The 26,085-nt window shown below is 36.3% G+C and overlaps 4 protein-coding genes across 14 annotated transcripts; 2 read left to right on the top strand and 2 right to left on the bottom strand.

The window, feature by feature from the left end:
- Window positions 1-305: 305 nt before the first annotated feature.
- Window positions 306-3,261, bottom strand: LOC129578366 (uncharacterized). The gene is made up of 3 exons (XM_055466791.1): window positions 1,302-3,261; window positions 1,045-1,168; window positions 306-948 (listed from the first exon to the last, which is right to left on the bottom strand). The coding sequence occupies exons 1-3, from the start codon at window positions 3,023-3,025 to the stop codon at window positions 853-855; spliced, it is 1,944 nt and encodes a 647-aa protein (XP_055322766.1). The 5' UTR covers window positions 3,026-3,261; the 3' UTR covers window positions 306-852.
- Window positions 3,262-7,063: 3,802 nt separating this feature from the next.
- On the top strand, window positions 7,064-12,263 carry LOC129578365 (uncharacterized). The gene is made up of 4 exons (XM_055466790.1): window positions 7,064-7,534; window positions 7,791-7,856; window positions 8,097-8,243; window positions 11,610-12,263. The coding sequence occupies exons 1-4, from the start codon at window positions 7,289-7,291 to the stop codon at window positions 11,988-11,990; spliced, it is 840 nt and encodes a 279-aa protein (XP_055322765.1). The 5' UTR covers window positions 7,064-7,288; the 3' UTR covers window positions 11,991-12,263.
- Window positions 12,264-13,192: 929 nt separating this feature from the next.
- LOC129578364 (PDZ and LIM domain protein 3) lies at window positions 13,193-25,905 on the top strand. 11 transcript variants are annotated; one of them, XM_055466781.1, is made up of 9 exons: window positions 13,256-14,226; window positions 14,303-14,442; window positions 14,707-15,135; window positions 21,717-21,860; window positions 21,937-21,984; window positions 22,049-22,140; window positions 24,380-24,485; window positions 24,607-24,660; window positions 25,340-25,905. In XM_055466781.1, the coding sequence occupies exons 2-9, from the start codon at window positions 14,326-14,328 to the stop codon at window positions 25,421-25,423; spliced, it is 1,074 nt and encodes a 357-aa protein (XP_055322756.1). In that variant the 5' UTR covers window positions 13,256-14,226; window positions 14,303-14,325; the 3' UTR covers window positions 25,424-25,905. The 11 variants fall into 11 exon arrangements, with proteins under 11 accessions (XP_055322763.1, XP_055322756.1, XP_055322762.1 ...); XM_055466787.1 differs by having other exon boundaries at window positions 25,328-25,905; XM_055466780.1 differs by having other exon boundaries at window positions 24,344-24,485.
- On the bottom strand, window positions 17,936-21,364 carry LOC129578363 (cell division control protein 6 homolog). The gene is made up of 2 exons (XM_055466777.1): window positions 20,152-21,364; window positions 17,936-20,032 (listed from the first exon to the last, which is right to left on the bottom strand). Exons 1-2 carry the CDS (start codon window positions 20,609-20,611, stop codon window positions 18,966-18,968), a joined length of 1,527 nt encoding a protein of 508 aa, XP_055322752.1. The 5' UTR covers window positions 20,612-21,364; the 3' UTR covers window positions 17,936-18,965.
- Window positions 25,906-26,085: the final 180 nt, after the last annotated feature.

Raw genomic sequence — 26,085 nt, 5'->3', positions numbered from 1 at the left:
TTGCCTGATGATTAATGATCTAGATTTCAAGATCAAAAATATGATGCTTCAAGTAGTACTGGATTTTTGTATGCAATCCCAGAATATTGCCAATTTTGGTGAAAATTTAAAATAAAAAGAAACGAAACCATAAAAAATAACACAAAAAAGACATTGAAATACATTGAGAAAAGGAGTAAACGTCTCAGAAATAATTGTTTGTCTCCTTCTTTTAGATTATTAAAATGAAATTGGTCACTTGCAGTGTGCATTGAAGAAGGAACCATGGAAACACCAAACCACGTTTTTCATGGAAAATATTACAACCTTTATTTGTTCATTTTTATTGTCAAACGGTTTTTTTTTTTCAAATAATAACTCAACTCTAATTTTTCAAAAAAAAATTCATCTAATTTGGAGACTTCTTTCAAAACAACGAAAGATATGAATTGAATAAATAAAAATTGTCTGTATCAAAAGCAGTCAGCTTAATCTCTATGCGCTTAACATTAATGCTGAATATAAAATTGCATTTGTTGACGTTTTACCTAGCAGAAATACAATCATCTTGTGTTTTATCCACATCACTACACAAACGATGAATGATCGACACCAAGGTCATCATCATATGTGGTCATCATCGTCATCAGCTGGTGCAGAATTTCATTCATCATCGTAATTCGATCGGTACGGATCTTACATGTTTAAAGCCAATATACCAAGTGGTGAGCAGTATTCGTTTCGCGATTTGTGCCAAGTAAAGCGTAAAAAACATATAAATAAATAGATTGTCAATTATTATTACGTCTTCTTCTTTTTCTTCTTCTTCCTTTTTTTGGTTCACGTTGAATTGTAATCAATATCGTTGTTGCGCTATGATCTAGTGTTGTTTGACTGTTTCATATTGCGATGATGATTTAAATCATAGTAATGTTCACCGAAGTTGCCTTTTCGATCGCCCCATTTCACCTGCAACCAAATGAATAAACAAAACAAACGAACGGAAATTGCATGCCACAGCCACTAACATCAAAGACAAAATCAAGTGGAATATGGAAGCCATACCTTGCCTTGAAAGCGTTGAGATTTCAGATTTTTACGCTCGTATCGTTCTTCCCAACCGGCTGGATTTTCGCTCAGATGACCCACATCTATTTGATGCGGTGTTAATTGTTCCGTAAGAGTGTCTCTAATTATCATTTAATTGTTTTTTTTTAGTCGGAGAGAAAAATTTGTAAATTAACAAATTACCGAGAATTTTTTCCATTTTTCTTTCCGAAACGAACACAGACACACAAACACAAAAACAAAATTGGACTTACTGAAAATATTTAACCTTCTCGTTTTTCGGTACATTTGTTGTAGTGATCGCTTCTTGTTGCTGCTGATGTTGCTGTTGTAGTTTCGCTTCGGTTTTGTTGAAGTCGTTATGGTGTCTCAATTTGGATGGTATTAATGGAGTAGTGGCGGACTCTTCTTCACTGTTCACCCCCTGTGTACGCCGCTTTGAATATGAGTTAGAAAATTCCAAATTATTGTTAAGAAAGTCTTTTTGGTGATTGACCTTTCTCGAATTTTCGGGTTTGTGGCGTTCCGTGTTCATTCGACGCTTTTTATTCCGTTTATTGTCGACACGCTTCGAATCGATTTCATACGCTGCTTTCACTGACGGTGCAATGTTTTGTTGCTCAGCATCTGTAGCAAAAGTCATTTGTGTGGTCACAACTGGTTCAATGGAATATTTGTGCACTTGCTGTTGAGACGATGCTGACGCTTCGATGGGCACATTTCGGAACGAATTGGCTTGGAAACGACGATAAGCGGTACCGCGTTGATACACTTTTGGCGGGTAGCTTAGTTGCGCTTGAAAGTGTGGTGGATTGTAACGAGTTTCATGAATGGTATTTGCACTGGCTGGTAAAATATGTTCCGGACCCATAAAATTGGAATGCGGTGTATTTTGGTACATCATTGCCGGTGGCGATAGTGTTACTGGACCCAAAAATGGATTATTAACAACACCAAGCGCATTTGGTTTAACTACAACATCATCGATGGTAAATTTATACATCTCTGGCTCCGATGCAAGGCCGTGAAATGTTTCGGGTTCATCGGGCATTTCGGATGGTGGCGGCATGGTTTCATCGTGGTTTTCACTTTCCATGGGCATAATCATTGTTGTTTGCATTGTTGGTTCATGGACTGGATGTGCAAATGGTGTTGTTGCTTGTGTACTTGGTATTTCTTCGTTCTTCAGCATATCTGGATATCGCATTTTCACATTTTGCACATTTGATGCTTCAACATCTTCATATTGTTGCGATCGATGCAAATTGTTCAAATAAAGTGGCGAGTACGTGATAGGAGGAAATGCCGCTTTATTTTTCTTTTTATTACTCTCGAAGAAATCGATGCCGATTGGTAAGCGTGAACTAGAATCTGGCTTTGGCTTCAACCGTTTCACCATTGCTGCATGTTTTTGATGTTCTAGAAATGCGCGATAAAATTCTAAATCATCAAACTCTTTCATATGCAACACGTGTGGGTTCTTCTTTGGTTTTTTCGGTATGCTTCTCGAACGGTATTTGTGATGACTGCTTGGACTTTGTCGGATGTCATCGCGATCGTCTTCGGTTTTATTGATGTAGCGTAAGATGCGTTCGGTTACTGGTTTTGGCAATGCCTCATTCGTTGGTTTCATCATATACGCTTCAAAATTCAAAACATTGAAATTTTCTTTCTTCTGACGATTCCAGTTATGGTTCCCATCAACTGGCACTGAAATTCGTTCCATTATTTGCAATGGACGATGTCTTGATTGATGCAACGGTAAAAAAACTGGTTCTGAATCAGGATTCAATTCGGCTGGTCGACGCGATAATCGCCGAATGGTTGAATGGTCCAGAGGACGAATTGGAATCGGAATGGGTACGCCACGATGCATCGGACCATGCACTGGTCGATGCATTTGATATGCAAACAAATGTCCAATGCACACTCCAAACAAAATTTTTATCACAAAAATCGGGTATCCTGTTAAAGCCATCGTGACAAAGCACTATTGTCGCAATTTCACCGAGAAAAAACAAACAAACAGTAACAACACACTCGATATTATCCACACAAAAATACTCTCTCTATATGTACTAAATGTTTCTCTCTGCTGAACCACAAAAAATAGACTAAGCCGAAATAAAAATGTTCAGATATTTATAACATTCAATTGAAGTGCAGAAAAAAAATGTGACGTTGTGTTTCGTCTATTTCTTTCTTATATTTCATTTAAATTTCCAATTCACAGTTTCCATTTTGAAGAAATTGGCTAGTAATGACAAAAAATAACATACCGCCGCCGATTCGCGGTGGAAAAAAAAGAGAAAAAAATAAAATTGTTTATGAAATTCCTCACGATTGATTGAACAATGTCACGGTTAACTTATTCGGTTGTGTGTGAGCCGAGAGTGGCGAGAGCGAGACGACACATTCGGCCAACAGATCCGAAACCAAAATATAGAAGAAGAAAAAACCATCACAAGTATTTGTAATTGTGCCGTGCCGTGCACTGCACCTTTCTATCGAAAAAATTTCACCTAAAAAAGACGAAGACGACGACGATGAAGAAGTACTGTCTTGCTGATTCTCCATGCTTGAAATGTGCCGTAAAGCTGTTTAATGTGGCATGGGCCGAAAGCGCGCTCTCGCACACGCCTCGGACAAAAAACCACATGTGAAGCATCAAATGGGTGTTATTTATTTTATTTTCATTTTCACTAAACGATCAGTAATTACCGAGCCAACGTAATAAGAACTTCAATTCGAAATTAAAAACGATCATTTTGCTTTTCACCGTTAATCCCTCCATTCATGGGCAAATTTCTATTTCGGTGCATTTTAACAAGCGTTGTTGGGTTCGATTGCAATATCGATTTTTTTCAGAACGGAGATTGATTGCTTCAGTCACACCAAAACAACCGCTGAAGTGTTAAATATTTGTCAACGAAAGTTTCAGCTTGACGAATTTTGTTTATTTGCTTGCTGCACGAGAGAGACACTCTATTGTGGTTCCTGCTGGTATTCTGAGTGCATTGTCGGCACAACGTCGACGGCGGCGTTGACGACGACTTACATAAGTGCAATAATTTGCTTAAAAATGGTTCGAATAATTTTACGGCGATTTATGTAGAAATGGTGTGAGCAAATCAGCTTGAATGGTTAATTGAAAAGGGACACTTTTTTCCGGCTTAAGCAATGATACACTAAATTTACATAAGAAGCGACAGAGCTGAACGAAAAGAAGAGAAGAGAAATAAAAACGGTATCAGTTTGAGAGTGAATTACGATTGTTTGGTTTACCTAAGCAGAACCACATGTGAAATATGTATGCATAGATTTTTAGCACGGTGTTTCGATGAATTGTTTTTTCTCTCTTTTTATTTTTATTTGGAAAGTTTGTGTATTATTCGCTGTGGCAAATCGAATTCACACCAATTGACTGGACAATCGATTATGATAGAAAAAGGCAATATTGGGCTGTTGCGAAAAGAAAAATAAGGTAAATGAAAATGAACGAATTAAATTGGAACGCGAACAAAACGAACTGACTGTGGCAGTTTTTTTTTGAATATTATTATTTCGTCGTCGTTGTTGATTGAAGTAATCCCATACAATATAATGATTTTTTTTATCTTTCAACGAACGGAATGTAATTTCAAAGCTAGATTTACTCATACTACTTCTTTCACCATATGTTCGAAATGCAATTGAGTTTCCAGGTTGTATAAAATATTGGACACCTTAGTAAATATTTCATAATTGAATGTAGAAATTCGTCAAAATCGGTCGATATACACGTTGTATCCGTGCGTATTTGGTGACGGTGACGGTGCTTTTTTCATTCAATTTTAAACAGTTTCATCGAAAACATTTGAACATAGTGCAGCAACGACAACAAGTAGAGTGGACAGTTTGTTGAAAGAAGAGAGGAGACAAAAATGCTTCTAAAGCGCATTTTAATGGTTTTCATTTTCATCTGTTGCTTTGGCATGCATTTGGCAGCAATTAAACGTAAGAAGAAAAAAAGTTTCATTCCATTTTTTTTTTATGATCGTTCGATTCGAATTTAATGGTTTTTTTTTCAATTTTTCGTGTGAAAAATATGCCAGGTTTGATCAAAAATGCAAAAAATCGGCCAAAAAAGTCACAACACCAATCAGCGAATTTCGATTCAGATGAATTGGCTGGCATATTTCGGCCGATCGCCGCACAATTCACACTAATTAAAACCGATCAAAACGCAAATGTGAAGTGGGGCGTGCGATTTTATCGTGACTGAGGATCAGTGTCGCGCGATCTTTATGAGAATAGTTGCCGTTGCATTTGCCCTCATATGAGTGTCGCGACTGGCTTAAAAACCAGTCCAAAATGTATAAATACAATTTCTGCAGAAACGAATTTATATATTGGCTGTGAGTCAATCTGAATCGAGGAAAAAGGAGAAATAATCATCAAATCATCAAAAATAGAATTTATCGATGCTTGAAATTAAATAATAGTTGTCTATGTATGCACGTGACTGGAGTCAATGTTATAAATCTGGCGCTTCAAGAGAATTAATTATACTACAAATTTTGTGTGTGTTTATTTTGTTGCAAATTTCCCCTTTCTTTTTTCATGTTATGATTATTATGGTCAAAACGAAAGACCTTATTTCTGTCAATAAAATGAACAAATAAAGTGGCGAAGCTTTCATTTGTTTAACGAACGGAAAATCATTTCAACAAGGCGATTTGATGAGCATAAAAATACAGTCATCGGTAACGTGTCCGAAAATTTTTACTTGTTATTCAGCACACTAATTGAAATGGAAAGCGATCCGCGATCCGTGTAGAGTGCCACACGAGTTGAATCGCACGGAAATTCCAGTGCCGCCAAAGACCGTTCGTTGGCCATCGCATTTCCACGCAACACATATTTCTAAACATTTGAGAGTGTTTTACATTTCTATTTTCTTCTTCTTTTTTTCGCCACATTTGGTTGTTATTGTTTCAAATGCCAAAATATAAAATTAAAATGACTCAACAGCTACTGTTGCTACGCCTAATGTGATATAAGCCGCATTTCTTTTTATTTGTTATTATTAATCAAATTTGATTTTGAGAATTTCGGTCTGATGTAATTAAACGATTTGGAAGCCATTGCGTGGCAATTGCTGGGCCACAATCGACTGAATGAATCGAATGCTCGATTGTTGTGCTCATATTGACTTGTTGTGCGATTTATGAACGAGTTCAAAGTCAGTTGAATAATCGGTTGAGGTGACAACACGAAGCGTAATCAACAATGTTGGTGCACCATTTCGAGCGGGTTTATTGTCTTCAGTCGACAGTGTCTCTCTCTCTCTCTCTCTCTCTCTCTCTCTCTCTCTCGATGAATTACGTTCAAAGCTAATGACATAAAAGGCTGCTCGATGACACACGTACGACGGTTTCACTTCTTATTGCTAATTATCTCTCTATCGTACGGTTTAGTTAGGGTGTTGGTTGTAACTCTGTTTTTTTTCTATGCTCGAGTCACTGTACTGCACTCGCATTCATTCTGCCATACGGTCGAAGAGCCGAATTTGTATGTTTTTTATTCGCGGTTTTTTGTTGTTGCTTTCGCAGCAATTGATAACAGCGATTACATAGGAGAGTGATCGCTTAAGATTATGATATGTGTGTTCGGTCTTGAATGAGAGTAGCACGTGCATAAATTACGGAATGGCCACAAATGGATGAAGAGAAGATGATTGATCATGTATTCCATGCACGAACACAACTAAACCATAAAAAGACTCTAACCACTTTTCCATCGAACAACATGAATCTGCGAAGAAATGCGGTGATTCCGTGAGCACACATTGAGCTGAATTTCCTACCACCTCGCGTCGCTCTACGGAATATACAAGCGCGCTACACGGACACGACAATTCACATATATGTATTTGTAATTACGGTGAACATGAGAGCAGAGAGTAGCGGCGGTAGCCAAACTTTATACGAAATATCCCACTCAGACCTTGTATAAAAGTCAATATCTGGTGAATGAGCTACAACAATACCGATCTTAACGTTGTATTGTGAAGTTCGATTCGTTGCCATTTCGATTGTGATCGCTGTGTAACGGTTCTTTCATTTCGTTTGACTCAATTTGAAGCAATTATTTATTCATACAAAAGCGAATAGTTCGCGAGTGCCCTTTTCAAATATTCAAAGTGATCTTAATATAGAATTTTGCGAGATAGCATCATAGAGCATATAAACAATTCAAAATGAATACGTTGCTATTGTTAACCATATTTTTGCCAATGATCTTGGCGCGTCCACAACAACAACAAATTGAACCAGCCTATTTGCGCGATTACTATGCGCAACTACAGCAACCAGGCGCAATCCGTGGATCCGTTTCGGATGTTACACCAATCTTTGAGCAAAACACAGCATTCCAACCATCACAACAAATCAACCACGCCACCGTTGGACAACAAATCCGCGTTCGTGATCCCGTTCAAGATCAAGTAAGAGATTTGCTTCACTTTCGCTTTGAAGATAAGGGAAAATCGTCATTTTTTTTTGTTGAAGGAAATATGTTTCTTTTGAAAAAAAAGGAATAGAAAGGATTGAATCTAAAAGTCACGATTAATCCCTTGATAAACGTTGAATTGAATCTTAGAATTTCCGTAAAAATAAGCTTCAGGATGTGCTAAGTTTAGAAAAATATCATCAAGATTTTCCGAAGCAAGAATTTTCTAAGAATACATTTCAATTTCCTAGATTCGAGTTCAACAGCCACAATACACAGTACCAAATGTGCGGCAATATACTCAACAACAACAACAGGTAAGTCGAAAATTGGGTCATTTTTTTCGGAATTGATCGGATGATTGACGTGATTAATAGAAAGTTGGACAAAATTGAAAGCGGTTAGACATTCAATTGAACAACTTTTACAAGAACGATGCGCACACTTACCTTGAACACTTTAAATTGAAAGACTTTTTATTGGCGAAACAATGGGTCAATAAATCAATCGAATTATAGGCTAATTGGTATTTCATTTTGTTCATTTTATTCTTCCAGCCACAATATCAACCCCAATACCAACAGCAACACATTCAATACAATCGTCCACAAACACCAACCAAACAGACGTTAGCCATCCCACAGCGAAAACCGCAATACCAATCGCAACGTGATCCAGAAGAACAAGAAGAAGAAGAAAATGAGGTTAGTCAGACACAAAAGCAAAATCCATTCACTAAATTCTAAATCGTGATAAAATGTTAAAGACCAATGAAAAATGAGACACAGTCCGCTCTTTATTAGTTGCATTAATTTTCGAATTAAAATCAATATATAACGAAACAAGAGTCAAATATCACCGCAGCGGTGCTGAATCATGTGTATGTGTCTGAGAGAGTTAGGGATTGGTAGTTGATATTTTGCGGCTTTTTTTTCTGTTTCGTGTAAAGTAATTGCACTCTAAAAAGTCGAAGGCGCCTAAAACTAAATCAAATATAAATGTTGCTTTGCGCGACGAATTGAAAGAAGAGAAGAAGGGGAATAATTTAGCACAAACGGTTCACATGATCAAATGATTCTGGCCATTTTCGTGTGCGCGCCACACCAATCTGAGAGACAGAAGTGAGTCGAGTGTGGTTCGGGTAGAAAATGTGTAAAAGCCTATAATCCGGTGGAATTACACGTAAACGGATTCTGTCACTTTACATGTACACACATCTTTCTTTTACGTAATACACATAGACTTGTTGATTGATATACTTTTACATAAAATTAATTTTCATTTCCAACCGAAAACTAAATACATTTTCGGCAAACAATTGTAATTGGTCACACACACAGACGCACGCAATTATTTTGTCGCGCGTATGATGTTCGCCGTTGGAATATAATATAATCGGCCAATTGAGCCGCCACACTTTGGTTCAACTCATGTGGCAAATATTGCACGTAATCATTGTCATCGAACTGTAAACATGGCGTGTGATTCTATGGTAAATGCAATTCATATTCTTGGCTTGTTGTGTGCAGCTTGCGGCTGGTTTTCCTTATGCGAGCCGATGTCGGGTTTCAGTTTCATTTTCATTTTCAATTTGTGTGTGCGTTTTTTTCTTCTTCTCTTTTCGCCTCAGACATAAAGTCACTGACAATTTGAATGGAAACGGGTTTTGAGCTTGATTTTATTTTAAAATATGTTTCTGCACACGTATATGGAGTTAATGCACTTTCGCGAACTGGCAACAGACACCGTGAGTGAGTTCGAAGTCATTCTGTCCGTCGTCATATGTGTTGTATCTATCCGCATGCATAATGGATCAGATGTACAGCATGCACACACACACACACACACACACACAAACCATCGATTATTCAAACTCAAATCACACCAACGACGAAGAGAAGAAACAACAAAACCAACAACACGCGCTTCAATAATACTTACAACTCGTTTCATAACTGGCAAAGTAATCGTTGACTCTTATGTACATTAAAACAATAATTACAAATTTAAATCGAGGCAATGAAATTGCACGTGAAATCTCTATCTTCTTTCGTTTTGCGCTATAATCTTTTCTCTCTCTACCTCTTCATCGCGCGCGCGCGAGAGAGAGCGAGAGAGCGAGAGAGAGAGAGAGAGCATTTCATTGATCTGTCATTTAATCGAGTCTCTGTGTGATCAGACGCGCAATCGGCGAGTTCATTGATGCCATTCGCGATTTAGTATAATTAATTGACACTTGCACAAAGCGGCTGTGTGGATGTCGTGCTGTTGTCTCAAACAGGGATTTGTCGCCACCGCAACCGATTCTTCCATTTCGAGGCAATGGATTGCGCTCTGCACTCTGATATTACATACAATGTCATTTCAAATACATAATCGAATTGATTTTCGAAACACACTGCGAATGGATTTCGTTTTCAATTGAACAAGCGATCATTTCAGCCGCCATGAAGTGATACCGTTAAAAATTCAATATCTGTAGGCTGTCTGGAATGAAACCATATTACCGATACACTGTTTCATATGTTTTTCTTCATGTAATCTATTCTGAAATGAAGTTCGACCCACTTACATGAAAGAAAGAAGAAAAAAAAAAACTGTACGTGCATTCATACTTATGTACACATATATATAGATATATTGTATAACCGCTGCTTGACGCATGACTCCATTCGAGCAATTTAACAAGCATTGGCTATTGTTAGTGTGTATGAGAACAATTTGATTCATGCCTCTTGTTTTTCTCTGTTTATGTTGTCGATGTTTTCTTTCGCGTCGCGTGCTTTTCAATTCAGCACTACATTCTCGGCGCGCGGCGGTGTTTTTGGTGTAACCACTGAATTGGCCAAATAAGAAAGTGAGAGTGAATGGGTCTGATCGACGCAAAAGAGAGAAAGCAAAGCATAAAACGAGAAAAGAAACAGAAAATTTAGAGACATCCGCAAGCTGAGCAAGTTTATGTGACTACCTTGCGTATTAACGTGAGGGAAACAAACAAACAAAAAGAAAACACAGCAGCAGCTACAGTTTGTGTTGTAGATATTTTGACTGCAATCGCATACGCAAATGATTCACTTTCATCAAATTCATACTCACTCACAAACAGCCTACACACACACACACACACACACACGATGAAATGCCAATACGTAACGGCATTACTTGTACCAATGGTATCAGCCGTTTCGATGTTGCATTTTATTGCCGTTTTTATGGTACGCAGATCATTTGACAGATACAAAGAGAGGAAAAAAGTTTCCATGTTCTCGTCACGCGGTGTCCACGGCATAATTTTCAATATTGATTTGTAATATGGTTCACAGCAGACAGCCGTTAGGTCATAAATATGGCTCCATATCTTGGCCATAAGATCATTGTGACAGTATAATCATACATCAATGGTTCAGTACGCAACTTACTAACCGATCTATGAATGGCTACAAATAAAGCAATAGAAGAGAAAAAAAAGCACTGAAATTGTTTTGCGCGAAACAAAAAATCATTTTAAAAAACCGGCAATAAAATGTACTCTTTACACATAATAATGAATATGCGATGTACGCATTTATTTGAATCTTTTTTTTCCCTTTCTTTCATCATATGGCGCACCATTCACATATTTGACGCCCAGTGAAAGTATATCAATAATGTATAACGAAACGAGAGTTGATTGCATCAAAATGATAAAATAGTCGAAATCGAGCACAATTACACAGTAATACAAAACAAAGAGAAGTAAAGCACAAGCGACGCGTGAATGAAAGTTTTGCCACGGTTTATTCAACTCTAATAATAATCTATCTGAAGATTCTCTCTCTCACGATGAAGAAAAAAAAACATTATGAAATCAAATCAGTAATTAGGCATCTGTCGGACACACATTAATCTGATGCAAGCCGCTTGTCTTCACTATTTCTCTCTCACTCCCTCACTTACCCAAGCTATTGCTAAGCTCGATCTCTAACTCCTTGGGCTATTATTACTTATGCGTACGCAAGTTTACAGAACGTGATTTAATTTATAAATATTTAATTGTTTTTTCCGTTTTGTTTTCGTCGGTGTATTTACAGGGAAATTCATCGTATCAATTTGGTTTCGATGTTAAAGACGATGAGTACACAAACTATCAACAACGTAAAGAAGTGCGTGATGGAAATGTGATCAAGGGCAGCTATTCGGTTGTTGACTCAGACGGGTTCATCCGTACCGTCACCTACACAGCTGATCCAAAGGAAGGTTTTAAAGCGGACGTAGTTCGTGAACCCACGGATATCGTAGTAAAAATTCCCACACCAGCACCCGAAAATTCAATTGGAAAACTATCGCGGCCACAACCACATTTCATTCCACAGCAATCGCAATACCGTCAACAGGCGCCACGACAACAACATCAACAACATCAACAACAACAAATCAGACAACCCATCCAGGTTGAGCCACAATACGAATAAAATACCACACAAAAAAACACAAATCACAACCAAAACTCCGATGGACGTGAAGAGCAGCGCATTTCATCATCATTTCAATGCAAACTTTTCATCAAATTGTGCCCATTGTACTTTATGAATTTAGAAACTTATTTGTTATGTTTTCCGTGTTTTTTTCCTTAAAAAAAGAAGGAATCAAACGTCATCAATTTACATTTATAATTCTCCTTCCATTCGAAATTAAGATGTTTCGCTTTATTTAAATCAAAGCAAAATAAAATAAAATAAAAATAAAAAAAAACTACGAAACAATTTTGTAAAACAAATCATCAGCAGACAGTTTTATTTGATTTTCGTCAAGTGTGTGTGTGTGTGTGTATGTCTGGATTGTGTCGAAATTCACGTGACCGTGAAAAATGGGATTCAGAAAAAAAGGTCAAGAAATTTAGTTTGAACGTGCGTGGTCGCACACTCTCTCGTAGTTTCGAATGTGCATCACTCCTAATTATTTAATTTCTCAGGTATGAGACGGCCAATCGTTCGTGATCGAGACGACATACTCACACAGCCCACGAATTTTAATTTTCAGGATAATTAAAAAGACCGCAGTTACCCATATTGATGGCTTAGATTTAGTGCCACCCAAAATAAACTGCTCCTCGACTTATTCTATCGACGAACTCTAAGTTTAGTTGAAAACTCATTTGCCGAGGTGAGTGCATAATAAAAAGAATTGTTTTGAAGCATTTTCAATGAAAACCGCATTTATGTATGCATCCCATCTCATGGCTAACGAAAATTGGAACGGATGGCAATAAGAATTGCGAAGAAGCATCGTTTGTATGCTTTTCTTTTTCGTACAAAAAAACAACACTACTCGATACCGCACATGACTTGTTTACTGACCTAAGATATGAATCGCACACAAGCCAAAACAAATGGCGCATTTGATTTTCATAATATTGAAACTCCTCCAATTGAAACTATCTCGGCACTTTGGTTGATCTCTGTTTTTGTCTTGCCTTGAATTGGCTTGGCTTGTAAGCGGATTGCTTGCGATTTAATGTTTTGTTTTGTTGTAAATTATTGATCGCAAAGTTGATTCATGCACTTGAAAGCATTTCATCACATTTGTTGATTCAATTGAACATTTCGTTTCGCTTATGCAATGCTCGTAGAAATCGGAAGCTATATATTGAAAATTCTGAATCAATCGCAATCATCAGTTTTGGGAAATTTGAATCGGTCGACTCAATCAATGTGTTGATCGATTTTCTGCTCAATAAAGTTCTGAAATTCTATCAAGCACGACGTACTCTCTTTCTTTCTCTCATTCAATAGAGTTTAGATCTTTATTTTTTGCACCGAATACGGGATAATCACTTGGCTTTGCGGAGGAGTTTTTGATTACGCATTGATTTCGTTGCACAGCGAGAAATTGGCTGCATGCAACGGAGCAACTGCATGTTCTTTGGTTTTGTGTGCTGTAGGAGAGTTTGTGTTTGATAAATTGCCGAAATACAGATTCAGAAGAAAACGACGACGACGACGACGACATAAAAATAACAAATCAAATCCGAAGTAAATGTAGTTCGTCTCGTTGTTCGATATTTAAAACATCATGTACGCCAATTCGTATAAATAGACCACATAAATTGAATTCAAGGAAAAAAGGAGATAACGAATAATAACAAAATTGAAAAAAAAAAAACAGCTGAATCAGCTGAATAGTGCACATAAAGTTTTGTATTTTTTTTGTAGAAAAAAGAAAGAAAAAAAAACGAATTTTCGACAACATTTTATTACATCTACGTCGTCGAGAAAAATTCATAAGCACTGATTTTCGTTGCTTCTTCTCTTGTTTCGCTTTTTCTTTCGTTCTTCTTGTGTGTGCTTTTTTGTGGTTCATTCAAAATTTAAGTATTCGTTGTACTTGCAATCAGCATTCAGTTTTTTCGGTGAGTCGACCATTCGAGACGGGAGTTTTCTTTCACGTTCGAACGTTACATTCTAATTACATGGTTGCAAAAAACAAGTTGACTCTTTGTTTGCATTGAGAGACTCTCAGCGAGCGAGCGCATCGTGACTCTTCGAGTTTATTATTTTTCGAACCAAGTGAAAATCGATCGCCCCCGAAAAAGAAAACGCCAAAACGTAAACAGTTTGGTTTGTGTCATTTGCATTTGTTCGACGTGAAGATTGTGTGTGCATCTCGATCGAGGCTTGTGGGCTTGAACACGAACACAGTGTGTTAGGTGTTGGTATATTTTTCGCACTTGTGACCAAACAATAATAACCGAACGAAAAATAAATTTTAAATAATAATATTATAGGGAAGGCAGTGAAACTCAAAACGATGACCTCGAGAACGCGCGAATTTTTAATTGATCTTGAACGTGACGGGCCACAAACGCCATGGGGAATCCGTTTAGTGGGTGGAAGTGATTTGAACACACCGCTCATTATAACAAAGGTATGAAAACAACAACAACATACACAGCCATTTCAATCAAATCCTTTTGCAACTGCACGGAAAATCAATTTGACACATCATTACATCTGAATGGAAGTGTGTGTGAATGAACGAAATAAATATTATTGATCGCACAGAAAGCGATTTGTTTGTGCATTTTTCCTTTGGTTGAAACTTTAGTTTGTGATTTGTTTCTTTTCGCATCCTGATGAATTCCAATGAATGCAATGCAATTTAATTTTTTTTCGAAATGATTTTGAGTAGGTTCTCGCTGGAACTCCAGCCCATGGACGTTTGGTGCGAGGCGATGTGATTGCCAAGATTCAGGAATATGATGCACGCGATATGCGAAATATTGATGCTCAAAATCTGTTTCGTTCGGCCAGCAATCGCATTCGAGTGGTGGTTCATCGTGACAGTAAAATGGTCGTCGCATCGAATATGCGAAATGATGGCCAAAAATCACGCAGCCCATCGGCTATACCACCGTATCGCCACGACATAAATTTGCTGCAATACGATTTCAATGAACAAGCGGAACAGGCCGCATTATTATTGCCACAAACCAATTTTAATGCAGCCAGCGACAATGGATCATCGCGACCAAATTCACGGATTTCAAATTTCAGCCCAATGCCTACCAGAGATCATCAACAAGAAGTGCTTGAAGAACAAGTTGCCATCACATCTCAGGTAAATTGAAATCTGCTCCCATTTGCAAATTGTCCAAAAAGATTTATCGATTCATACCGAACCAAATGTTTTCCATATAAAATGGAAAATTTATTTCTCCCCATTTTATTACTCACTCTGTATAATTTGTAGCGAAAACAAAAAAAAAAGCATATTTAATTTCAGAGTGAAAATGCTGACTTATTTTTTTCAAAATGCCCAAGCACACAAAACGCGAACACACTTCGCGCTTGAGTCTTGCTTTTAATTTTATTTTTTTGCGAAAATGTTTACATTTTTTCATGAAATTCACGTCGTGACATCAGCTTTGTTTCAGTTGAATAACAAAACAAGTGTCTTAGCAAATATAGTCGCTATAAATATAGACGATACGGTTATTCTTTTTTTGTGTGTTTCAATTTTATTTTAGAGGCAATTTTATATTTATGTGTCCGATTCCACACAAGCGCACACGGAAAAATGTGGTAACCACGATTCGATTTCATGAATTGAATGTGTTTCACGCACATGCACATGCTCCTTGCTACACATGCGTAATCGTTTCGTCGGCGACGTCGCCAATGCGAATCGATTAAGACGCTATGAGATCATGAACACGATCTCTCTCGCACACACACACACACGCTAGCGATTCATGTATGAATCATTTGGGAATGACTTTTATCCAAACGAAATGAAGGACACAGACTCTGCGCAAGTCAAACACAATCGAGACATGGGCTTGATGTAAAGAAAATTTCGAGCATTTTCGACGAAATACTTGTGAAAAGAGAATTGGTCACTGTACAGCAATTCGAACAAATGCTTGTAGAAAACAACTATAAATCGATTGAAGGAATTTAATGTTTAATTGCGGCAATAATTCCGAACGAGAAATCGATTTTATTTCGATTTGCCATCGACATTCGTTGCTTAATGCTTTACATCAAACCAATTGGCAATGTTATGAAATGAAAAGGATGATTAATGTAGGCTACATTATGTAGCGACTATTGAGACGCAGGCGGGCACATGTTAGATGATGAATCTTGAATTTTCGAATGAACTCTAGTGTGTTGGCCATTATCTCCAAAACATGCGCCTTCCTTTTTTCTCCCTCCGTCTCTATCTTTGTCTCTGTCTCGCTGCCAACATTGCGTACATTCCAAGTACATAGGCGTTTTATTCGATAGATTCAAATGATCATTTGCTATTTCAACCACACGAATTTGGCGATCACACCATCGTGAAAAGGATAAAGCATATAGAAATTCAAACAAACAAATGTGACTTGGCTGAAATATATATATACGTATATACGTTACTCGATCATAGATCTCAAGATAGAATGATGTGAACTCCCGGCTCACAACTAAAATTAAAATCTTACACAATATTTACAAAATGTATGCTTATACAAATTTTCGCACATGGTGGTATATCGAAGGATAAACGCGCAAAGGAGAAACAAAGGCACCACGTATTTTCGTGAACATCATTTTTTGCGGTCTCTATTCTCTCTCTCTCTCACTCTCTCTCTATCTTCACTATTTTACTATATTTTCCGTTTACTTTTGCATAAATAAACATCGTCATCATCTCGTTCACACTCTCGCTCCTTCATACTCACACACATACGCACACAATCATATTTCATATTTTTTTCATATCACCCACCGGACCATTTTGATGTATTTGCCCACATTTTCACGAATTCGAATTGAAATCCACAGCGGCCACGCATATGTATATACAGAAAGAGTTAACCAATACTCCAAGCAATACTCCTTTGTTTGATAGCCACCATCTACTATACATACAAACAGGGTCAAATTATTTATTATGTTTTTGTTGTTGGTGTTGTTGTTGTTGTTGATGAATTTCTATTCACTGTGAATTCGGCTCAATGGCAGCGAAAGAAAAAAAACTGCCACAGCCGTATTTTTCGGAAAAAGTCTGAATCTTCTATCATCAAAGTTTCGGTGGCTTCAGTTGATGTTGAGATATATTGAGTGCAACACAGTGATTCACTGGTAGCTAACGGTAAAATAAATTCTCTCATTTTTCCAACATTCGTTGAAAATTTGTCGCGAAATAGTAGTTTTTTCTTTGGACTTTTTGATAAACATACTTTCTTTTCGTTCGATTATTTCTTTTTTCTTCGATAAAATTGGAATGATTTTCTGATAAGAAAGTAATTTTATAGTCAAATAATAAGAACAGTTTATTTATTTTGTGAACCTTTGATAAGTTAAGCGATTTTTGTTTTGTTCCAAGTATTATTTTTGTTCTTTTGAAGAAAAAAAAAAGAGTTTATTTTGTTTCTTCGCGATATACTATTGCCATAAGAGAGATTATAGTTGGATTTTTTTTTCCTCCGGAATAATTGAGCTTGAGTCATTTTATTTTATTTTCTTTAGTGATAGAAGTTCCTTACTCAATTTGTAATTAACTGATTGAAATAAAAAAAAAGTTTGAAAAGCAAAAGAACAGAAAGGAGATTCAAAATGGCAACATACTATCGTGGAAGACCTCTTGCTGACACCAAGTTCATTGTCCATCCTCACTACGCCACCCAACAAGAAGCTAGTGACGAAGCTATTGGCCATCAAGTAAGACACACAATCGATTCATTTTCTACTCATTTCCGCTTTGATCATAAATGTGAGACACTTCTATCTCGTTCCATCATCAATTTGAGATATCAAACTATCTGACACTTTTGTAAACAACTTTTGAATGGGTGTGACCAATTTTTTTTAATTCGACGCAAACACAAATTCGCTGGGGAGAGAAAAATATCAAAGAAAAGGGCACATGATTTGTTGCAATAATAGTCGAAATGTCTTGCACTTTTATTAGAATTCAAATACGTTAAATTGTTATGAAATTCTTGAGCGACTCTTCAGCAATGAGCGCCCCCAGTACAAAAGTGGTTCTGAAGTCAATCCGATATTTATTTCATAGTGCCTGATACGTTTTAGGTTAATACGGATAAATTCAGAATTATATCAAATCAGTGTCAAATCTAAATATACATCCGGCATTAGAAATTCTTAATTTAAACGGTCATAAAATAACATAAAATAAATACTATGGCGAAATAATGCTTCCTTTTGTCTATGATGAGAATGAGAAAAATGAAAATGATATGAATGATTGAGAAAACAATACATATGATCATATTCTTCCGAAGAAAATACAAACGTTTTTTTCTTTTTATTTAAATCGATTTGAACGAATGAAACAACAATTTGACGCATGGAAAAAAACGGAAATGGATGCAAAGCTGTTGGAAAAAGAGTATGATCCGTATGTTTGTTCATTCCATTGATTCGAAATTACTAGAAAGACTCAAGTGCTGTACGTGAAAAATCGGGATTCTATTTTTAAAAATGTGCTTCGGTTTTGATTTTTCATCTTAGAATGTTTGATGTCGTTTATCGCTACTTTATGTAAATATGTGTGTATGTATATATATATAAAATGTATATAACCAACCGTACGAACTATATATTGGGCTGTATTTTTCGCGAAAAACATCGACCCACGACCATTTCTTTGGCAAATCCATCTCAATATAATCAAATGTTTTTTTTTATACATTATAAATCTTAACTCTGAGTCGTATAGATTCTCTTGTGTCGAAAATCGAAATTGCGAAGCGGTAGCTTAACTTAACTTATTGATTTGGCGAATTGTTGAGGATTACATTAAACTATACTTTGAGAACATAAATCCGTTGAGCTTCCAATATTTTGCAAGAAAAAGAAACGAAATTAGAATGCCTAATGAAAATCCCTAAAAAAAAATTTCGCTCGACAAAATGGATGGCAAAGCATACAATAAATTCATTTGTTCAAAACTGTAACATCCGTTAGAATATTGGCTATCAGCTGCTTATCTTTGACAACGTTCGTGATCTCATCTTCGTCCCACTGCAGTTGTATTTTTGTTTGTCGCGCCACCTTATTTTTGATCATTTTGATGATTCCTTTAGTTTCAGTCAGCGAACAAAGGCCGAATAGTTCATATTCATCCAATGCCGAAATGCCCCGTTTGCTGCACACTTTCGCATACACTTCGCGCACGCGACCCACCGTAATATCTTTATTTTTGGACTGTTTCAACAGCAACAGCAGCGTACATACCAGAATTTTCTCTTGTAATGGAATCGCATCACCATTCTCGTCATCGGCCCATTTATTTGCCGTACTGTATGCATCGTTGAGTACGTTCAGCACTTGTTTTACTTCGATCTTTTCCGGTTTCGGTTCAATTTCGCTAATGCCGAGATCATCGTTTAAATTTTGTGCATTGAAATTGGTGGTCTCTTTTGCCTTTTCGGCCACACGCCGTCCAAGGTCAAGCGCTTTCCGAATATCACCAGACATCGCAGCTACTTTGGCCGACAGCAATTGAATCGTCGCAACTGGAAATACATCCAGAACACCAGCTGCTTGCAAACGATTTTTGAAAATGTCTACGATTTGCTCTTTTGTGTATGGTGAGAAATGCATGAGACGCGGCTTCACCGAAGTCGATTGTGTTTGCAGTCGTGATAGCGCCCGATTCGTTAGATCCAACGAGTTGGCAATGCCGATGAGAACGATTTTGGCATTGGTCAGTGCCGGCCATTCGAATATTGTATACAATACCGATTGCTTTTTGTCGATCAATTCATCGATTTCGTCCAGCACCAGCAACACCATTTTATGGCTTTTGCTGCAGATGTAATGTTGAATGGTCTTCAAATTGGCATTTTTATCGGTCACCATCGGGATATTCAGCTCCGAACAAATTGCACGGTAAACGGTGGCTGGTGTTTGCAGTTTCGTACAGTTGATGTAGACCTTTTTGAATTTTTTCGCCGAGGATGAGTCCAACAGCTTTCGAATACATGCCGTTTTGCCAGTTCCTAAAGCAGACACAGTTATCAGAGTTTAATTTGATACATTTGTAGTTATTGATTGGATTTGATGAATAAGTGAATAATTTTTTGCATGGAAACCATTTTCCAATGGCTGCAATATTTACCTGGTTGACCACTGATATAAATGCTAGCTGACGTCTTCTTATCAAGATTCGATGAAAGAAACTCATTGAGTTCGTTGATTTCTTTTTCACGGCCGTACAGCTCTTCGGTTTCGGCAGCATTCAGCACTTTGCGAGCATTATCAATTTTACTTTTCGGTTTGGCTGGCACAATTTCTGGTTCATTTTCCTTGTGTTCCGGTGCACCGATACTCAAACGATTCAACAACGTTGATGGACTCAATGCATTGGCTTTTGCACATGTTTTTCGTTGCTTTGGCGGTGTTACGTGCACATCATCAGCATTCGAATCACCGTTGCACTGTTTGTCACCATTATCCACATCGTGTACATTTTTACGCTGACGTCGCTTCTCCGATACAGCTGACTTTGTTTTAGTTGTTGGTGTACTAGCTCCAACCGTTGAAATTCGTGTTGAAGATCGTGTCACTCTTGTCGACATATTTTCTTTATTGCTCGTAATGTTCCAATTTTCAAAATTATTTCAAACAATTAAAAAACCGTAAAATCAAACAAACACATAAATCATTCGAACAATTTAAAAAAAAAATCGGTAATAAAATGCACAAATAAAACGATATGGTTGGTATTGCTTGTCCTCCACACAATGACTGCTTTCGATTAATGTTTGGCGCCAATTCAACTGATCTAAGTTGAGGTTAAGACGTTCTATCTGTCATCGCATACGAAACAAATGAGCAAAAAAAACCCTGTACACACTCCACTGAAACGTCAAATTCAAGCACGGTCGTTATGTATTCTATATATTTACCAGCCGTTCGGTATGATCTTTGAGTAAGAAATTGTTTTTTCTTTTTTTTTCTTTCACAAAAGAATAATTCAATATCACATTTTCATGTTCCGAAACAAATATATAACTGGTTCTCCTCACATTCGCGTATATTTTTAGAAAACCGAATTTTCTGCCAAGGACAAAATTCGTTTCACATCAAGTGTGTAGAGAGAAGAGAAGAAAACGAAAACCTTACTCAACACGCCGTTTGAAATAGTTTTTTTCTTCCTTTCTTTTTCATTTTTTCTTTTGAATCGTTTAATTTAGGAGAAAAAATAGCGATTAAAACCGACACTGCTCTTACTTTCTAATGACTTCGAAAGCAAAGACACAAACAATAAGAAAAACACGTTTGGTTGAGTTTGATAACCTACGTGTAGGCTATTTTATTTAGACACGAATAAAATTTTTTTTCATAATTCGCTTAGAAAAGTATATCGAGTCGTCAGAATGTAGAATATTCAGTTATTCAACACTGCCAGCAGTTGTCTTATTTTTAGACTCTCGCAAACGACGACGGCGAGTGGGATTCCTTTCAACAACATCAAAAATATGATTGTACATGGAATTCAATGACGTCAAAATGTAGAAAACACAAATTTAACACTTATTTGCGAGAAAGAAAAAAAAGACGAACAACAACTATGAACACCGACAAAATTCGGCGGAATCGATGAATCGCTTTGAGATATTAAAATTAAATTGCTTTTGGGATTATAAAATTGGCCATATTGGTTCTATTTCTATTCAACAGCCATACCGTACGACTCCATTGATTTTGCCAGGAGCCAAGGTAAAGAAGGAAGTCGTTCCCAATGAATGCTACTTGAGACACCATCCAAATCCATCGATGCGTGGCCGTGCGCCACATGTCGAAGAGAACTTCTTGCGGCAAAAAGTAAATTATTTCACTTATTTTTAGTACGAGTGAACGCATCTAGGATACCAAATGATGATGTATATTTTCTTTTTAGCATGGCGACAATTATCTTAACCGCGTTGTAGGCGACACTGGAAACAAGGTAACCAATGTCTTTGACCATTGTTGAAATGCAAGATTCAATCAATCTTATCATATTCACATAGATTGCCCATAAGCAATTCAACTCTCCAATTGGTCTTTACTCGGACGGCAACATCGAACAAACGATACGCTCAACAGTTCCACACACCACACCGTAAGTTTCATCATGAATCTTGTAGCAAAAAAAATAAACAAACAAACCAAATGAACAACATTTTTCTGTAGATACTTAGCTTTATTAAATATGTCGTAGTTGACAATTAATTTGCTTTGAACAAATGGTAGATCATCTAATGACGACGTAGAAACTAAAATTTAGACAAAAAATACATCATCTGATAATTTTGCAGCCGTTGCTTTTGCTTATTTTCACACTAAAAGAGCATTTAATTTCTTTTAATTTTTGAGAAAACAAACTAAAAAGAGAAAAAAAACCAACAACAACAACAACAACAACAACAACAAAGCAAATCGAAAATCAAAAGCAGTCAACAGTTTATTTTATGAATTGAGTGGAAAAACTAAATTAATTGAATTTTCTTTTTTTTTTCTGAAATTCGAATTAAATTATGTAATCAGGCTAGAGCGACCAATAAGTCCGTTGCCATCAAAAACCGACGGGTAATTAAAATTCAATGATTGTTCTCGTTGAATTTGCGTGATTTTTGATTTTTGGGATCATTTACCATTTATTCGCAAATTATCACTGTTCATCAGGCAGAACACGCATGCAATATCGTGTGTTGCATCGCCGAAACAAAATTTATTGATGATGTTCACCTATATAATTTTAGTGTAGACAATTTCTAAGAATTGAAGACAGCAAACAAATCTGTTGAAAAAGAAATGCGAAACAATCTATTTTTAATTGGCCAAACACGAATATCAATCCATTGTCGATTGTTCATCAAATTGGCTGAAAAAAATTTGAAATTATAGAAATAATATTCGATTTTTTCTTTGTGCGAACAATTGACCATCGCAATTTTAATTTGTAGTGCACATAATGTCAAGGTCATCATTATTAAATTATGTATGTATCCATGACCAAACAGCATTTTCATTGATCTGTCGTTTCTGGAAGAAAAGAATAGAATTCTTGCGGAGCAACAACGTAAACAACGCATTGCACAGCAAAATCGACTAGGACGCACTCACAACTATCAACCGTTCAGTTTCAATCATCCGCCATCACATTAGCTTCTTAAAATTCACACACGACAGACAGACACACACAGATCGAACAACCACATGAAACATTGAACATTTTTTTATTAATATCAAAATGTAAAAACGCTCACATTGGTGACTAATCGCAACGTATTTTCCGATCGGTAAAATGCGAACGTTCCATGCAGTGGATTAAAAACGAAATTGACACATTTTCATGAAGAAAAAACAAACCACACCGAAATTTATTTTTGATATTTAAATAAATTCGAATGAGAACGCCCTCCAGCACACAACTGTTTATTCGCAAGATTTGAATAATCGTCAGTTTTTTTTTGTTTCTGGGACCAATCCATTGAATGGTTTAATTAAATGATTTGAAAACACGGCCGTAAATTCAAAATTTCACGCGATTTACATTTGGCCCACAATTTGGCATACCACCATTGCAAGTGTTTATTGGCATTTGTTTCGTTGTATATATAAATAAAATTGCTTTGAGCCAGATGAGCTAACATAGAAAAGTACAGACTTGCACAAAGTGAATGTTGACATTGTTTGCGGTGCAATATGACAGATTGTGGGTGTGATTCGGACCGATATCCTTATCAACATCCAGCATTATTAACATCAACTGTTAAAAAAATTTACCGTCAATTCCCATTCGATTTTATGCATTTTAATGTCAACATTTGTTAATTTCAAACCAATTGCTCAAAGCAAATAAAATGTAGCTTAAATTAACGAATCAGTTTTTGTTGACCTACGAAGAAAGAGAACATGATCTTTTTTCAAGCAGCATCACCTTGATGTTGATTTGATCATTTTGTACACAATTCGGAATTATTTGAAATAGTTGATCAAATCACGTAGCTACTAACATTGTGCACAAAATACCTCGCTTTCTATGCAACCGTGCACTATTTTTAGCCATTTAGTAATTAACCAATGTGTAATTGACATAATTATCTTTAATGTCGCATTGTAATTGTTATTTTTTTTTCTTGATTTTGTTTGATTTTAATTTATTTGTATTTCCTTGATTATAAAATAATGCCCACAATAACGTTGTTGTTTTTCTTTTTTCATAATATAAAAAAAATTACCGAATGTTTTTGTGACAAAAAAAAACACCCAACCACAAAAAATAACCTCAACCAAACACATAAATCGCAAAAAAAAATTAGATACAAGAAAACTGTTGTTTTTGATCCATCGAAAAGCGAAACCTATCGCGCTCTCCAAGACGAACAAGGATTCGGCGCTCCACGAGTCCATGAGATCCCAATCACTGTGCAGCATCAAACATATCAACCAGCACCTGGCCGAGTAAGTACAAGCCTTCTTCGTATCTTTCGCTCAAAACCCAATAGCCAACTTCATAATCAACCCATTGTTCTTATCATTTTGTGTATTTTTTTTTTGTTTCTCCACCCATTGACCTATTCAGAAACCCCAAGCTCAAGCCCAATACCAAGCTCCACCACCACAAAACTACAGCAACGTAAGTTCAACCCTATATCTTTGAGCTGATCAATTTTGCTCGGGATTGTTATTAATGATATCTGAACAAAAAACCAAAATAAACAAACAAAAAGTATTGGGAAGTAGCTAAATGATTCCGAAGTAGTTTTTGCTCTGTCATCGCTTCAATTCTAAATGACAGCCACAACAACAACAGTAAAATCACCCATAATCTTTCCATAGAAGAAGCAACAAATTCCCAAAAATTAATATGCCTGATTTGACAGTACCAATACGAAAATATTTGGCTTTTAACTCTACTAGATCTGAGTTGAGAATTTTTAATCTAAACTGAAAATATTTCACTAATGCTAAACAACAACCAAAATCGAGAATTTTCTTCACCGAACTGATCCATTCCCCGTTCATTAAAAAAAACACAACAAAACAGTTCTATTCGATTCGAGCGCGCTCAAACTTCTACTATGCTAAAAAAAAAATTCAAACAAACAAACAATTTTATGCAGAACCGTGTGCAGTTTTATTATCTAGCTTTAATTTTCGCAATATAACACACAGTGTGGCCACGGATCACTAAATTTCAGCTTCTCTTCTTCGCAATGACGAAGTATTAACGTATTGGTTGAAAACACTGACCAAATCATCCAGACAATCCATCCGAATTAATTTGAAATCCTATTCATTAGTACTATTTGTAGGTCAATGCGCTGGGCGAATCGAACGACACCATCCATCAAAGCCACTCATTCAAACGATTGATGTTCAGCTTAGGCGAGAATTAAATTGAATTTGTGAAGAAGAAAAAGAAATAACCAACAACAACACTAATCTATGTAACAACGAATGCCTTACAATAAAATCGAACAAAATAATGTCTAATTACAAAAAAACAAAAATCATTTTTCTGACTAAATGAAACAGATTTTCTCAATAAAGAAGAAAAAGCTACTCGTAAATAAAACAGATGTAAACAAAAGGTTTGAAATAAAAAAATATGTTTATGATTAATTTGTCATATGAGAAAAAGAGAACAAAAAAATATTTAAAAAAAATAAATAAATCGAATAAATATTTTCAGATAGCCACAGCTTTCATTTTCGTTTCGTTAACATCGCAGAAATTGTATATACTTAGAATTTGTTCACAAAATCATCATATAGATAAAATCATATTTTTTTTGTCGTCTTAAGTTAATGCCAAAGGCAACAAACGGTGTCAAAATCGATAAAAAGATAAAATAAAGGAAACAAAAAAAACCCAAAAATGAATCTTTTCTATTTAACAGACATTATTTATCTTACCCCATCATGGGTAAGGTGATAATTGCAAAATGAACAAGAACAACAAGAAGACCACATTGTACGTCTTACATCAACAGAATGACGCGAATAAAAAAAATCCTATTTTGCTGTTGGCAAAGGTGAGTGCTTCTACAAAAAGCCAC

This window comes from Sitodiplosis mosellana, unplaced genomic scaffold, assembly GCF_009176505.1.
Source record: "Sitodiplosis mosellana isolate CC-2019 unplaced genomic scaffold, AAFC_SMos_1.0 Smas_scaffold_6226, whole genome shotgun sequence".
Taxonomy (NCBI): Eukaryota; Metazoa; Arthropoda; class Insecta; order Diptera; family Cecidomyiidae; genus Sitodiplosis; species Sitodiplosis mosellana.
The sequence above is the reverse complement of the archived record's forward strand: the minus strand, read 5'-3'. Positions and strand labels throughout refer to the sequence as shown.

What these genes read in the sequence shown, in the direction of transcription:
- LOC129578364 (XM_055466778.1), top strand. Translation starts at nt 14,326, where the DNA reads ATGACCTCGAGAACGCGCGAATTTTTAATTGATCTTGAACGTGACGGG. An exon ending in CACCGCTCATTATAACAAAG is followed by an intron (nt 14,443 to 14,706) that starts GTATGAAAACAA and finishes GATTTTGAGTAG; the next exon opens with GTTCTCGCTGGAACTCCAGC. An exon ending in AAGTTGCCATCACATCTCAG is followed by an intron (nt 15,136 to 21,716) that starts GTAAATTGAAAT and finishes TCTATTCAACAG; the next exon opens with CCATACCGTACGACTCCATT.
- LOC129578363 (XM_055466777.1), bottom strand. Translation starts at nt 20,611, where the DNA reads ATGTCGACAAGAGTGACACGATCTTCAACACGAATTTCAACGGTTGGA. An exon ending in TTATATCAGTGGTCAACCAG is followed by an intron (nt 20,033 to 20,151) that starts GTAAATATTGCA and finishes TGTCTGCTTTAG; the next exon opens with GAACTGGCAAAACGGCATGT.
- LOC129578366 (XM_055466791.1), bottom strand. Translation starts at nt 3,025, where the DNA reads ATGGCTTTAACAGGATACCCGATTTTTGTGATAAAAATTTTGTTTGGA. An exon ending in GAGAAGGTTAAATATTTTCA is followed by an intron (nt 1,169 to 1,301) that starts GTAAGTCCAATT and finishes AATGATAATTAG; the next exon opens with AGACACTCTTACGGAACAAT. An exon ending in CTCAACGCTTTCAAGGCAAG is followed by an intron (nt 949 to 1,044) that starts GTATGGCTTCCA and finishes ATTTGGTTGCAG; the next exon opens with GTGAAATGGGGCGATCGAAA.
- LOC129578365 (XM_055466790.1), top strand. Translation starts at nt 7,289, where the DNA reads ATGAATACGTTGCTATTGTTAACCATATTTTTGCCAATGATCTTGGCG. An exon ending in GTGATCCCGTTCAAGATCAA is followed by an intron (nt 7,535 to 7,790) that starts GTAAGAGATTTG and finishes TCAATTTCCTAG; the next exon opens with ATTCGAGTTCAACAGCCACA. An exon ending in ATACTCAACAACAACAACAG is followed by an intron (nt 7,857 to 8,096) that starts GTAAGTCGAAAA and finishes TTATTCTTCCAG; the next exon opens with CCACAATATCAACCCCAATA.